The sequence below is a fragment of the Musca autumnalis genome, unplaced genomic scaffold (assembly GCF_047663935.1).
Source record: "Musca autumnalis isolate F117 unplaced genomic scaffold, ASM4766393v1 scaffold_2, whole genome shotgun sequence".
Lineage (NCBI taxonomy): Eukaryota > Metazoa > Arthropoda > Insecta > Diptera > Muscidae > Musca > Musca autumnalis.
In genome coordinates, this window is record NW_027411755.1 from 42,710,325 (window position 1) to 42,726,535 (window position 16,211).

At 26.8% G+C, this 16,211-nt stretch overlaps 1 protein-coding gene across 19 annotated transcripts in view; it reads right to left on the minus strand.

Moving 5' to 3' along the window:
* Positions 1–435: 435 nt before the first annotated feature.
* Positions 436–16,211, minus strand: part of elB (zinc finger protein elbow B) — a 239,354-nt gene continuing 223,578 nt past the window's right edge. For all 19 annotated transcript variants that reach the window (XM_073967631.1, XM_073967628.1, XM_073967619.1 and 16 more), the window contains one exon: positions 436–2,113. In XM_073967631.1, the coding sequence (XP_073823732.1) occupies positions 485–2,113 (1,629 nt within the window). In that variant the 3' untranslated portion in view covers positions 436–484. The remainder of the gene's footprint in view (positions 2,114–16,211) is intronic.

A 16,211-nucleotide genomic window follows, 5' to 3' on the forward strand; every position in this document is an offset into this window, starting at 1 on the left:
GTTGTTGGTTGGTGACTGACAATAATAAATAATTGCAATTATTTTTTTGTTTGTAATAATTAATTGTTTCCATTTTACAATTTCAAAATTATTATTTATTTGTTGGTTTGTTTTTTTGTAGTTATTTTTTTTTTTTTTAATTTTACTTTAATTTTAATTTTTATAATGCTTAACTAACATCACGAGCTTTTATTTCAGTTTTACAAAGAGTGTGTTTTTCAAAGATAGATTTTCTAAACAAATTTAATAAAAATATTTAAAACCAGAGGGAAATTAAATTTGAATGTGACCTTCTTCAATATATTCTGCGCTACGTTCTGTTACCAAAGTCATGGCGATATGAAGCACGAAGCCACATGTGAACCAAAACAAAATCAAAATTTTTTCTTTCAAAATAAAATTTAAATTCCAAAAAAGTTTTGTTTTGAAAAAAAAAAATATATATATAAAACTATATCTACTTTTTATACTCCCCAACTCCAGACTATGGATGTGATGAACCCATACGTGGTCCATATAGCGAATATGGTGAAAAATATTGAGCCAATGCCGGGTGTTGTTGCATTTGCAAGCTCGCCAGGGAACCCGGTGGAGCTGCTGCCGCGGCGGCTGCCAATGATGGTGGTAACATGGACGGTTTACCGTATGGATGATAGCGGGCTGCTGACAGAGGACTTAGAGGCGGTGTTGGATATGTTCTTTGAAATAACGGATGATTTGGTGGTATACCACCTTGGGCGGCTGCAGTTAAAACAGATTCGGGTAGGGAAGCGGTGTGGGTGCGTAAATGTTGAAACAGCTCATCAGAGGTCGCAAAACGCTTACCACAATAGGGGGTATCACCACCGATCCATGAACAAACATAAGGCATTTGTGAGGCGGCTGCCAAGGCCGCCAGCTGGGCATGATAGGATGAGGCGGCAGCAGCAGCTGCGGAAGAACCACCCTTAACTTCTCGCTCACATTGAGGACACCCAGCCGGGCAGGGTTGTCCGGCTGCCTTATTCAGAAAGTGGGGACTTGAGGGACACCCGGTGCAATAAGGATCTCTACAGATATTCGGTTGCATTTCTAAACCTTTCAGTCGGGCATAATTCAGATAGGGATTGAGAGAGGCAGCCTTAAACATGGGATGGTGGGGAGACATTAAAGCACTGGCTGTCATCAAGTCCATGGGATACGACATGCTGGAGGGATAGCCGGTATAGTAAGCACTGGCTGCGGAACCCGCAGCTGCTGAGCCTCCACTTGCTGCGGCTGCTGCCTGTAAAGCTTTCATGTAGTTTGCCTCCTTGGAGGCTTGTGCCAAGGCGGCTGCCTCATTTGAGGCCTGTAGCCGGGCTGATGATGCTGCTGCCGCTGCTGAACTTTGCTGCGAGGGACTAGTTCTTGATGTTGCTGTGCTCATGTGCTGGGAGGATTCTAGGGAACCTCCTCCATTTAGATTTAGTTCTTTGGTTTTATGCTGCTGCTGATGATGGGCTGCGGGACTACTGAGAGCACGTTGGTGCTGTTGTTGCATATCCTGCTGCAAACTATTCACAGAGGAGGGGGTACGCCTCAATGTCCCTCCGCCTCCACCAGCACCACCTCCACCATTTATGGCCGGCGATTCTCCACGCTGAGAAGAGGCGCTTTGATTGGAATCACATCGTGTCTGCAGACCATTACTACTGCCATTGTTACTCATTTTCGGTGTTTTTACTCTTTGATGTTGTTGCTGGTGCTGCTGTAGTTGGCTATGAGCTTGTGTTAGATTTGTGGCCTGTTCCGCATCGACATCAATCCGTTCTCTTATGTGATTATTATTCGTTTCATAAGGTTTAAAACTACATTTAACAGGCTGGGGTTGATGCGGTGGAGGTTGTTGGTGCTGTTGTTGTGTTGGCTGATGCTGTTGTAACTGTTGTTCGGCCGATCCTGTCGAAACGGAAGAATGACTACTTAGTGGCGATGATTTATCACGATTATCCAACGAAGATGACGATGATGATTTATGAGCTTTGGTTGCTTTTTCAATATTTGCTGCCAGTAATTTGGGATTTGTTGTATCGGCACCAATTGCGCTGCATGTCTGGGCCAATAGGGCCAACGGACTGCTTTTTGTGTCGATCTGAAATGGAAGAAGGGTAAAAGGAAAAAATTAAATAAAAATTATTGCAAATTTTGAAAATTAAAAAAGTAATTAAAGAATTGAAAATTGTAGATTGGACCCTACCGTCGAATAGTTCACCGGAAATCCCCATAGTGAAAGTATTCGATCATGTGATAGACATGATAAAAACAATATCAGATTCATGAATTTTAGCATTCACAAAGCTCTCCCTCTGACCATTCTCTAGACCACCTCCATTTATAACATTCTCAGTTGAAATTTATAAATTTTATAAATTGAAGAAACATCCTCTATGAAGCCTTCTGACCGATGTTAGGGACGGACATGTTTGCCTCATCACCACTGCTTTAATGGAAATATTTTGAAGTGTCTCATAAACTTTCGGATCATAAAGATAAGCTGAAAGAAATTGATTAGCACTTCACCTAGCGCAGCCATAAACTAATATTAAACAAGTTATAGCGAGATGTGTGCATTAGCAACACCCTACCTACCACTTCTCATAAATAACCATAAATTAGAATCCGCCACACCGAAAGCCATAAAATATCACAGAAATTCAATCATAAATTTTAATTATAAAAAATATGAACAGGCGGTAAAATAAAACCGTCAACAATTATATGATGAAATCAACACTTGACTAAAGAGGCGATAGGGGTGCGGCTAAAGACATCGTAGGTTATGGAAACTATAATAAAACATCGCATATATTTTTCTAGACTTTTTTAAAATGTGGATTTTTTAAAAATTTTTTCAGAACTTGGATTTTTAAAGATTTTTTTTTCAAAACGTAAATTTTTTAATGTTTTTTAAAAAATTTTTTGGAAAGATTTTTTTTAAGAATTATTTAGAACGTGGATTTTTACAGAATGTTTTAGAACGAATATTTTTTAAAAAGAGGATTTTTTCTAATATTTTGTTAAAATCTGAATTTTAAAAATATTTCTATAAAGAGTGGATTTTTAAATATTTAAAAAATGTAAAATGTGTAATTTTTAAATATTTTTTTAAATGTTGACTTTCAAAACACATTTCTAAAACGTTTTAAAATAATTCTCTAAAACTTGAAATTATCTATTTTTTTAACGGGGATTTTTTTTAAATTCTTCTTTATAAAATGGGTCATTTTTTAAATATAGTTTGTTTAAAACGTGGGTTTTTTAATATTTTTTTAAAAAGTGGATTTTATTAATATATTTTTTAAAACGTGGATTTTTTATATTTTTTAAAACGTGGATTTTTTAATATTTTTTTTAAAACATGGACTTTTTTAATATTTTATTTTATTTTTAAACGTGGACTTTCTAAATATTTTTTTCTTAAAACGTGGATTTTTTAAATATTTTTTTTAAAACATGGATTTTTTAAATATTTTTTTAAAACGTGGATTTTTTTAATATTTTTTTAGAACGTGGATTTTTTAAATATTTTTTTAAAACGTGGATTTTTTAAATATTTTTTTAAAACGTGGATTTTTTTAATATTTTTTTAGAACGTGGATTTTTTAAATATTTTTTTAAAACGTGGATTTTTTAAATATTTTTTTAAACGTGGATTTTTTAAATATTTTTTTAAACTTGGATTTTTTAAATATTTTTTTAAACTTGGATTTTTTAAATATTTTGCTAAAAAGTGGATTTTTTAAAAAGTGGATTTTGTTAAATTTGTTTCTAAAATTTTATAAAACCATGGATTTTTAAAGATTTTTTTTTAAATTTTTTAAAACTTGTTATTTAAAATACTTCTCTAAAACGAGGAATTTTTTTAAAACATTTTTTTAAAACGAGGATTTTTAAAATATTTTTTTTTAATTTATTTTAATATTTTGTTGGAATCTGTATTGTTTAAATACTTCACTAAAACCTGGAATTTTTTAAACGTGAATTTTTAAGAAGTTATTTTTTAATAGTTGTTTTTGAAATAGTTGTTTAAGACGTGGATTTCATAAAGATTTTTTTTAATATTATTTATTTAAATGTGGATTTTTGAAAGATATTTTGAAGTTTTTTTTTTTAAGAAACGTCTATTTTTGAAAGATTTGTTTAATATTATTTAATATTTTTTAAAACGTGGATTTCATAAAGATTTTTTTTTAATATTTAAAAATAACGTGGATTTTTAAAGATTTTTTTAATAGTTTTTTATTTTTTAACGTGGAGTCTTTAAAGATGTTTTAATAGTTTTTTGTTAAACGTGGAGACTTTAAAGATTTTTAAAATAGTTTTAAAAAATGGATTTTTAACGAATTTTTTTTATATAATTGTTACAAGATTTTTTCAATATTTTTTAGAACATGGATTTTTTTTTTGACTTATATTAAATATATTTTAAAAACATGGATTTTTAATGATTTTTTTAAATTATTTTTTAAAACGTGGTTTCTTTAACGACTTTTTTAAAATAATTCTCTAAAACGTGAAATAATTTATTTTTTTTAACGTGGATTTTTTAAAATTCTTCTTTATAAATGTGTAATTTTTTAAAAATATTTTTTTAAAACGTGGATTTTTTAATATTTTTTTAAAACGTGGAATTTTTAATATTTTTTTAAAACGTGGATTTTTTAATATTTTATTTTTTTTAAACGTGGACTTTTTAAATATTTTTTTTAAACGTGGATTTTATAAATTTTTTTTTAACGTGGATTTTTTAAATATTTTTTTAAAACGTGGATTTTATAAATATTTTTTTTAATGTGGATTTTTTAAATATTTTTTTAAAACGTGGATTTTGTTAAGATTTTTTCTAAAATTTTATAAAACCATGGATTTTTAACGATTTTTTTAAATTTTGTTAAAACTTGGTATTTAAAATACTTCTCAAAAACGAGGATTTTTTTTAAATATTTTTATAAAACGTGGATTTTTAAAATATTTTTTTTAATATTTTGTTAGAATCTGTATTGTTTAAATACTTCACTAAAACCTGGAATTTTTTAAATATTTTTTTAATTCTTTTTTAAAAGTTGTTTTAAAAAGTGGAGATTTTAATGATTTTTTTAAATAGTTGTTCAAAACATGGATTTTTATGACGTGGATTACATAAAGAATTTTTTTAATATTATTTATTTTAATGTGGAATTTTGAAAGATATTTTGAATTTTTTTTTTTTAAACGTCTATTTTTGAAAGATTTTTTTAATATTATTTAATATTGTAATATTTTTTAAAACGTGGATTTCATAAAGATTTTTTTTTAATATTTTTTAAAAAACGTGAATTTTTAAAGATTTTTTTAATAATTTTTTTTTAACCTGGTGTCTTTAAAGATTTTTAAAATAATTTTTAAAAGTGGATTTTTAACGAACTTTTTTTAAATAATTGTTACAAGATTTTTTCATTATTTTTTAGAACATGGATTTTTTTTTTGGCTTATATTAAATATTTTATAAAACATGGATTTTTTAAAGTATTTTTTAAAACATGGATTCTTTAACGACTTTTCTTAAATAAGTTTTTGAAACGTTTTTTAACGAATTTTTATAAAATAATGTTTAAAAATTGTATTTTTTAAAGAATATTTTTAAAATAATTTTTAGAACGTTGATTATTACCAGGCTTATTTTAAATCATTTTTTAATACGTGGATATTACAAGGGTTTTCAAAAATATGTTATAAAAACGTGTAATTTTAAAGATTTTTCAATATTTATTTAAAACATGAATTTTTTGGAGTTTTTACAATGTTATTTTAAGCGTGTTTTCTTAAAAGAATTTTGTAAATAGCTGTTTAAAATGTGGAGTTTTTTATAATGTTTTAGTAGTTGCTTAACCTTTTTAAGATTTTTTTAAAACGTGAATTTCATAAGGACCTTTTTTTTAATATTTTTTGTTTAAACGTGGATATTTGAAAGCTTAAGCAGGAGTATTGCCCCAATGACTTACCTTTATTTATTACCCTCTATTACAAAGAGTAATGTTTTTCAAAACGAACTGACAGTGTTGCAACATTTTACTGATCGCTACCAATATCATGATTTTGAAAGAGTGGATTTTTTAGCGAACTGTTTTTAAACAGTTTTTTAAAACGTGGAGTTTGTTAAGAATTTTTAATAGTTGTTTAACTTTTTAAACATTTTTTAAATTTTTTTTTAAAACATATTTTTTTAAAATTTCTGATTGATTTTTTTAAATATTTTTTAAAACGTGGATTTCATAAAGGACTTTTTTTAATATTTTTTTTTAAAGAATATTTCTTTAAAGAATATTTTTAAAATATTTTTTTTAATACGTGGATTATTACCAGATTTATTTTAAACCATTTTTTAATACGTGGTTATTACAAGATTTTTCAAAAATATTTTTTTAAAACGAGTAATTTTAAAGATTTTTCAATATTTTTTAAAAAAATGGATTCTTTACGGAGTTTTTACAATATTTTTTAAACGTTGATTTCTTAAAGAATTTTTTTTAATGATGATTTTTTATTAATATTTTTTAAAACGTGGATTTCTTAAAGAATTTTTTTAATATATTTTGTTTAATCGTGGATTTGTGAAAGATTTTTTTTTTATTTTTTATTTTGTGTATTAAAAAAACTTGCAGTTTGTAAAGATTTTTTTAAATTATTTTCAAAAAGTGGATTTTGTGAAAGTGAATTTTTTAAAAGTGAATTTTTTAAGTACTTTTTTAGAACATGGATTCTTTTCGGAATTTTTAAATGTTTTTTAAAACTTGGATTTTTATATAATAATTTTTGAAATCGTGAATTTTTAGCAACATTTCTTAAATAAGGTTTTTAACGAATTTTTTTAAAATAATTTTTAAAACTTGGATTTTTACCAGATTTATTAAAAATCGTTTTGTAATACGTAGACGTAACTAGATATTTCAAAAATATATTTAAAAACATGTAAGTTTAAAGATTTTTCAATATTTATTTAAAACGTGGATTTTAGGGGAATTTTTACAAATTTTTTTTAAACGTGATTTTTTTATTAAAAAAACATATATATTTCAAAGATTTTTCTACATATTATTTTAAAACGTGAATTTTTTAAAAAATTGGTTTACATTTTTTTTTTAAAGTGTAGATTTTTAATGACATTTTTAAAAATTTTTAAATGTGGATTTTATAAAGATTTTTTTAATAATTATTTAACGTTGGGTTTTTAAGGAATTTTTAAAATGTGGATTTTTAAAGAATCTTTTAAATATTTTTTAGATCATGGATTTTTTGTACGAATTTTTCTAAGAATTGGTTTAAAATGGGAATTTTTTAAAGAATTTTTCAAGGAATTGGTTTAAAACGTGGATTTTTTAAAGAATTTTTCTTAGAATTTATTTAAAACGTGGATTTTTTAAAGAATTTTTCTTAGAATTGATTTAAAACGTGGATTTTTTAAAGATTTTTTCTTAGAATTGATTTAAAACGAGGATTTTTTAAAACATTTTTTCAAAACGTGGATTTTTTAAAACTTTTTTTCAAAACGTGGATTTTTTAAAACATTTTTTCAAAACGTGGATTTTTTAAAACTTTTTTTCAAAACGTGGATTTTTTAAAACTTTTTTTCAAAACGAGGATTTTTTAAAACTTTTTTTCAAAACGAGGATTTTTTAAAGCTTTTTTTCAAAATGATTTTTTTAATGATTTTTTTTTAAACTTGAATTTTTACAGTTTTTTGTTTAAACGTGGATTTTTAAAATATGTTTTGAAAACGTGGATTTTTAAAATATGTTTTGAAAAAGTGGATTTTTTTAAGAATTTTTTCAAAACGTGGATTTTTGAAAGATTTTTTTCAAAAGATTTTTTTTTCAAAACGTCGATTTTTTAAAGAATTTTTCAAAACGTCGATTTTTAAAGATTTTTTTCGAAAAGTGGATTTTAAAACATTTTTTCAAAACTTGGATTTTTAAATATTTTTTTAAAACGTGGATTTTTTAAAGATTTTTTTTTTAAAACGTGGAAGATTTTTTTCCAAAATGTGGAAGAATTTTTCAAATCGTGGATTTTTTAAAGATTTTGTTTTTTCAAAATGTTGATTTTTTAAGAATTTTTTTCGAAACGTGAATTTTTACACAATTTTCTTTTCATAAATTAGATTTTTTAAAGAATTTTTTTAAAAACCTGGATTTTTTAAAGAAGTTTTTCAAACGTGGATTTTTTAAGAATTTTTTTAAAAACCTGGATTTTTTAAAGAATTTTTTCAAACGTGGATTTTTTAAAGAATTTTTCAAAATTTAAATTGTTTAAAGATTTTTTTCAAAATTGGATTTATTAAAAAATTTTTCAAAACGTTGGTTTTTTAAAGAATTTTTCAAAACGTGAATTTTTTCAAGACATGATTTTTTTAAAGATTTTTCCGAAACGTGGATTGTTTAAAGAATTTTTTCAAAACGTGGATTTTTTAAAGATTTTTCAAAACGTGGATTTTTTAACGATTTTTCAAAACGTGGATTTTTAAGATATTTTTCAAAACGTGGATTTAAAAAAAAAATCAAAACGTTGATTTTTTAAAGATTTTTTTCAAAACGTGGATTTTTTAAAACATTTTTTCAAAACGTTGATGTTCTAAAACATTTTTCAAAACATGGATTTTTTAAAAAAAAATTCAAAACGTGGATTTTTAAAAGATTCTTTCAAAACGTGGATTTTTTAAAGAATTTTTCAAAACGTAGATTTAAAAAAATAAACGTGGATTTTTTAAAGAATTTTTCAAAACGTAGATTTAAAAAAAGAAACGTGGATTTTTTAAAGAATTTTTCAAAACCTAGATTTTTAAAAAGAATTTGTTCAAAACGTTGATTTTAAAAAAGAATTTTTCAAAACCTAGATTTTTAAAAAGAATTTGTTCAAAACGTTGATTTTAAAAAAGAATTTGTTCAAAACGTAGATTTTAAAAAAGAATTTGTTCAAAACGTAGATTTTAAAAAAAAAATTCAAAACCTAGTTTTTAAAAAAGAATTTGTTCAAAACGTAGATTTTAAAAAAGAATTTGTTCCAAACGAAGATTTAAAAAAAAATTTCAAAACCTAGATTTTAAAAAATAAATTGTTCAAAACGTAGATTTTTCAAAGAATTTTTTCAAAAGTCGTCATCCCAAATAAAAAAAGCCAACACTCCTAATTTTTTCAAAACTTATATTTTTTAAAATAATTTTTTCAAAGCGTAGATTTCTTAAAATATTTTTTTTAAAACGTTGATTTTTAAAAATAATTTTTTAAAAACGAAGATTTTTTAAAAGAAATTTTCCAAAACGTAGATTTTTTAAAAGAATTTTTTTCAAAACGTAGATTTTTTTAAAGGATTTTTTTAAGACGTAGATTTTTTTAAAAGTATTTTTTAAACGTATATTTTGTTTGGAATTTTTTTTTGAAAACCTGCATTTTTTAAATAATTTTTTGTCTCATAATAGAAATATTCCTCATTAATTTTAAAATTTGTGAAGAATAATATCCTCAACGATCCCGGTCCTTTTTATACGAAAATAGTATCCTTTATATCTTCCCCCCTTCTTTTGTAGTTAATTGTCAATTAAAGGCGTAAAAGCATAAAGAACATTTTATCCGCCAGATTTTAGCTTTCTCCAACTATATTTTAAGAGAGCCTATCTCCATAGACATAACACTTCAAGTCATAAACAACCATTAAGATATAAACAATTCGATATAACAAACATTTATGAATGCTACGAGAAAATATTTATCGCCACATGCCCGGAAGAAAGTAGTTAAAATCCTACGAAACATAACTAAACGAAGTATTAAGTCATAAATATTCCCGACTTATCCATAAATATACAATCTATAAATTCGCATAAATATTTCATGGTTGCGGATACGTACGTAGCAAGTAAGTCCGAGTGTAAGAAATGCCTAAGAAGGTGGCATGAGAAAGCGTTAAGTGAACCGAGCAAGCGAAGAAAGAATGAAATAATTGCATCATAAATTAACAAACAAATAAAAACATAAAATATTGAAAGCGGAATACCATAACCAAACTGATAAAAACAAGAAGAGAGTGGCAATATGGGGCGATGGGGTACAATGGTTTATGCCAATGACTTTATCCGTATACAAGGAATCAAGGAGACAGGGCAAATGTGAATATCTGTTGTTGTAGTCAAAGAAATTTACCAAAAAAAACAAAGTGGTTTTATGGGGTGTTATATGCGTATTACTGACGATACTGTTGTTGTCGATGGTTGGGGGCCAATGACATTGCCGGTACTTAAGGGTAATAAAAATTCGTAACACCAGAACATTAAACTGAATTATATGCATTAAATGAGTTACAACTTTAGCCGAGATATGTGTTTGCAGATACATTTTATGAATCCCCCATTCAAATGCTGGTTGGAGTAATATATATTTACAGTTACAAATACTGCTCGTATTTACAAAGGAGATAAACCAAATAACCATGACAACATAACGGAACATCAATCTTATCTTAAGTGTAGTCGACGAAGTAGTAATAAAAATGAAGGGCTTCAAATTAACATCTTTTTTGTTTTATAAAATAAATACACTTTCAACGGGTTTTCGTTTTATAGTCTGATTGGGGAAGGAATTTAAAGTTTTATGGAGGTAAGGTCTCTAGGAGTTCAAATCAAGAAAGGATTAATTAAAGCAATTTACACTAAAACAGTGTAAAATATGCAAGTCTTGAAAAAAATTTAAAAATCCACCTTTTGAAAAAATTCTTTAAAAAGTCTAAGTTTTAAAAATATCTTTTAAAAACAGCAACGTTTTGAAAACCCCTAAAAAAGACGTTTTTAAAAAAAATCTTCAAAAATATTTACGTTTTGAAAACCCCCAAAAACATTTACATTTTTAAAAAATTCTTTAAAAATATTTAAGTTGTGAAACTCCTAAAAAGCACGTTTAAAAATTCTTTTAAAACCACGATTTGAAAAATTCTTTAAAAACTACGTTAAAAAATCCACTTTTTGAAAAAATTCTTTAAAAAAATTTACGTTGTAAAAGTTCGTTAAAAAATTCAAGTTTCAAAAAATTCACTTCTTTAAAAAACCCACGTTTTGAAAAAATTCTTTAACAAATCAAGGTTTTGAAACGATGCTTTAAAAAATCAAAGTTTTGAAAAAATGTTTTAAAAAACCAACGTTTTGATTTTTTTTTTAAAATCTTTAAAAAAATCAAAATTTTGATATTTTTTTTTTAAATCCACGCTTTGAAAAATATCTTTAAAAACAGCAACGTTTTGAAAACCCCTAAAAAATCAACGTTTTTAAAAAACTCGTCAAAGTAGCAACGTTTTCAAAATCCTTAAAAAATCTACGTTTTTAAAAAATTCTTCAAAAATATTCACGTTTTGAAAAACCACAAAAACATTTACATTTTTAAAAAATTCTTTAAAAATATTTACGTTTTGAAAACCCATAAAAATCTTTAAAAAACCATCTTTGAAAAAAATCTTTAAAAATCCGCGTTTTGAAAAATTTCTCTTAAAAATCCACGTTTTGAAAGAATTCTTCCACGTTTTGAAAAAAATTTAACTCGTTTTGAAAAATTCACGTTTTGAAAAATTCTTTAAAAACCAATGTTTTGAAAAAATTTTTAAAAAATCCACGTTTTGAAAAAAAACTTAAAAATTGCACCTTTTGAAAAAATTTTTTAAATTAGCCACGCTTTGACATTTTTTTTTAAAAAAATCTACGCTTTGAAAAAATTCTTTAAATTAGCTACGCTTTGAAATTTTTTTTAAAAAATCTACGCTCTGAAAAAATTCTTTCACGGTTTGAAAATTGTTTTTACAAAATCTACGCTATGAAAAAATTCTTTCACGGTTTGAAAAATTTTTTTAAAAAATCTACGCTTTGAAAAAACTCTTACTCGGCTTGAAAAATTTTTTTAAAAAATCCACGTTTTGAAACATTTTTTAAAAAAACCCCGTTTTGAAATTTTTTTTAAAAAATCCACGTTGTGAACATTTTATTAAAAAATCCACGTTTTGAAAAAATTCTTTCACGGTTTGAAATTTTTTTAAAAAATCCAGCTATTGAAAAAAATACACGTTTTAAAAAAATGTTTTAAAAAATCCACGTTTTGAAACAATATTTTAAAAAATGCACGTTTTGAAACAATATTTTAAAAAATGCACATTTTGAAACAATATTTTAAAAAATGCACGTTTTGAAACAATATTTTAAAAAATGCACGTTTTGAAACAATATTTTAAAAAATGCACGTTTTGAAACAATATTTTAAAAAATGCACGTTTTGACACAGTATTTTAAAAAATCCACGTTTCAAAAAATTTTTTTAAAAAATCCACGCTTTGAAAAAATGTTTTAAAAAATCCACGTTTCAAAAAATCCACGCTTTGAAAAAATGTTTAAAAAATCCACACTTTGAAAAAATGTTTTAAAAAGTCCACGTTTTAAAAAATGTTTTAAAAAATCCACGTTTCAAAAAAAAGTTTTAAAAGATTCACATTTTGAAACAATGTTTTAAAAAATCCACGTTTCAAAAAAAAGTTTTAAAAAATCGACGTTTTGAAATTTTTTTTTAAAAATCCACGTTTTGAAAAAATTATTTTAAAAATCCACGTCTTAAAAAAATGTAAAAATGCACCTTTTGAAAAAATGTATTAAAAAATCCACGTATTGAAAAAATTATTTTAAAAATCCACGTTTTGAAAAAATTATTTTAAAAATCCACGTTTTAAAAAAAATGCACCTTTTGAAAAAATATTTTAAAAATCCACGTTTAAAAAAATGTAAAAATGCACCTTTTGAAAAAATGTTTTAAAAAATCCACGTTTTGAAAAAATGTTTTAAAAAATCCACGTTTTGAAAAAATGTTTTAAAAAATCCACGTTTTGAAAAAATGTTTAAACAAGTAAAAAAGCATTAAGTTCGGCCGGGCCGAACTTTTCATACCCTCCACCATAAAATATTCATTCCTGTCCCCAACTTTAAGTGAGTATGTTAAAATGTCAGATAATGTACATAAAATGCTTCATTCGGGAGGCCCTTTTTTATGGTGCCTATATCTAACTGTTGACAATTTTTGGTGGGCTAGAGATTGGGAGGTACTGTTATATAGGGGTTATAATAAAACATGGGCCTATGTTGAAAGTTTTTGATGGGAGCCTTTAATGTCAAATAGCTCCTAATTCGGTTAAAAAATTTAGCTAGAATCCTCAAAATATCGAAAATCGGTACATAACGTGGGAACTTCAAATGTCATTAACAGCTAGTTCGGAGGTATCTGGGCTATACGAAAATATGAACTTAAATGAACAAATTACAGAAAGTTCGTCCAAAAAATAAAGCTAAGGTACGGAAAATCGGGAGGTTTGTTTTGTGGCTATACAAAAACATGGACCTACGTTCGGTTAAACATTTCAAGTAAAATCCTCAAAGTACCGAAAATCGGGAAGTATCGTTATATTAGGGCTATGTTGAAAATTGTTGATGCAGATGTGTGGTGACCACTACAACCTTCAAATGTCAAATTACAGTTAGTTCTGTTAAAAATTGTAGCTAAAATTGCCAAATTACTGAAAATTGGGAGGTACCGTTACATGGGAGCTATATCCGAACATGGACCTATGTTGACAATTTTTGATGGAGAGGTGTTGTGACCACTAAGAACTTCAAATTACTGAAAATCGGAAGGTACCGTTATATGGGGGCTTTCTTGACAATTTTTGGTGGAGAGGTGTGGTGACCACTAAGAATTTCAAATGTCAAATGTTCAAATTACAGATAATTCGGTTAAAACTTGTAGGTAAAATTCTCAAAATACCTGAAATTGGGCGGTAACGTTATATGGGGGCTATTCCAAAACATGGACCTATGTCCACTAGTTATAAATGTTTATTGACATTTAAGAACCCTAAATGTCAATTGATAGCTAAATCGGTCTGAAAATGTAGATAAAAACGTCAAAATGCCGTAAATCGGGGGTACCGTTATATGGGGGCTATACCAAAACGTGGACCTAGGTCCACAACTTTTGTTATATAAGTTTAGTTACACTTAAGAACCCTAAATGTCAAATTATAGCTATATCGGTCTGAAAATGTAGCTAAAAACGTCAAAATACCGTAAATCGGGGGGTACCGTTATATGGGGGCTATACCAAAACGTGGACCTATGTCCACAAGTTTTGTCACAGAAGTTTATTGACATTTAAGAACTTCAAATGTCAAATTATAGCTTCATCGGTCTGAAAATGTAGCTAAAACCGTCAAAATACCGTAAATCGGGGGGTACCGTTATATGGGGGCTATACCAAAACGTGGACCTATGTCCACAACTTTTGTTATATAAGTTTATTGACATTTAAGAACCCTAAATGTCAAATTATAGCTACATCGGTCTGAAAATGTAGCTAAAAACGTCGAAACACCGTAAATCGGGGGGTACCGTTATATGGGGGCTATACCAAAACGTGGACCTATGTCCACAACTTGTGTTGTATAAGTTTATTGATACTTAAGAACCCTAAATGTCAAATTATAGCTAAATCGGTCTGAAAATGTAGCTAAACCCGTCAAAATACCGTAAATCGGGGGGTACCGTTATATGGGGGCTATACCAAAACGTGGACCTATGACCACAACTTTTGTTACATAAGTTTATTGACATTAAAGAACCATAAATGTCAAATTATAGCTAAATCGGTCTGAAAATGTAGCTACAAACGACAAAATACCGCAAATCGGGGGGTACCGTTATATGGGGGCTATACCAAAACGTGGACCTATGTCCACAAGTTTTGTTAAATAAGTTTAGTGACACTTAAGAACCCCAAATGTCAAAATATAGCTAAGTCGGTCTGAAAATGTAGCTAAAACCGTCAAAATACCGTAAATCGGGGGGTACCGTTATATGGGGGCTATACCAAAACGTGGACCTATGTCCACAACTTCTAATATATAAGTTTATTAACACTTAAGAACCCTAAATGTCAAATTATAGCTACATCGGTCTGGTAATGTAGCTAAAAACGTCAAAATACCGTATATCAGGGGGTACCGTTATATGGGGGCTCTACCAAAACGTGGACCTATGTCCACAACTTTTGTTATATAAGTTTATTGATACTTAAGAACCCTAAATGTCAAATTATAGCTAAATCGGTCTAAAAATGTAGCTAAAAGCGTCAAAATACCGCAAATCGGGGGGTACCGTTATATGGGAGCTATACCAAAACGTGGACCGATATAGCCCATCATCGAACTTGACCTGCCTGCAAACAAAAGACGCATTTTCCCAAAATTTCAGCGTCCTATCTCCATTTTTGTGGATGCTAGAGTGATTACCACAGACGGACGGACGGACGGACGGACGTGCTCAGATCGACTTAGAATTTTACCCTGATCAAGAATATATATACTTTATAGGGTCGCAAATGAGTATTTCAATGCGTTACAAACGGAAAAACAAACTTAATATACCCTCCATACTATGGTGGAGGGTATAAAAACAGTTTTTGAAAAATTTTTTTTTTAAAATTCCACGTTTTGAAAAAATGTTTTAAAAAATCCACGTTTTGAAAAAATGTTTAAAAAACAGGTTTTGAAAAAATGTTTTAAAAAATCCACGTTTTCAAAAAATGTTTAAAAAAACAGGTTTTGAAAAAATGTTTTAAAAAATCCACGTTTTGAAAAAAGATTTAAAAAACAGGTTTTGAAAAAATGTTTTAAAAAATCCACGTTTTGAAAAAATGTTAAAAAAACCACGTTTTAAAAAATGTTTTAATAAATCCACGTTTTTAAAAATATTTAAAAATCCTCGTTTTTAAAAATATTTAAGAAATCCGCGTTTTTAAAAATATTTAAAAAATCCACGTTTTCAAAAAATGTTTAAAAAAATCCACGTTTTGAAAAAATATTTAAAAAATCCACGTTTTCAAAAAATGTTAAAAAAACACGTTTTAATTTTTTTTTTTAAAAATTCACGTTTTGAAATTTTTGTTTAAAAAATTCACGTTTTGAAAATTGTTTAAAAAAGTAGACTTTTTGAAAAAAGTTAAAAAAACACGTTTTAAAAAAATGTTTAAAAAAACTACATTTTAAAAAATGTTTTAAAAAATCCAGGATTTAAAAAAATGTTTAAAAAATCCATGTTTTGAAAAAATGTTTTAAAAAATCCACGTTTTGAAAAATTGTTTAAAAAA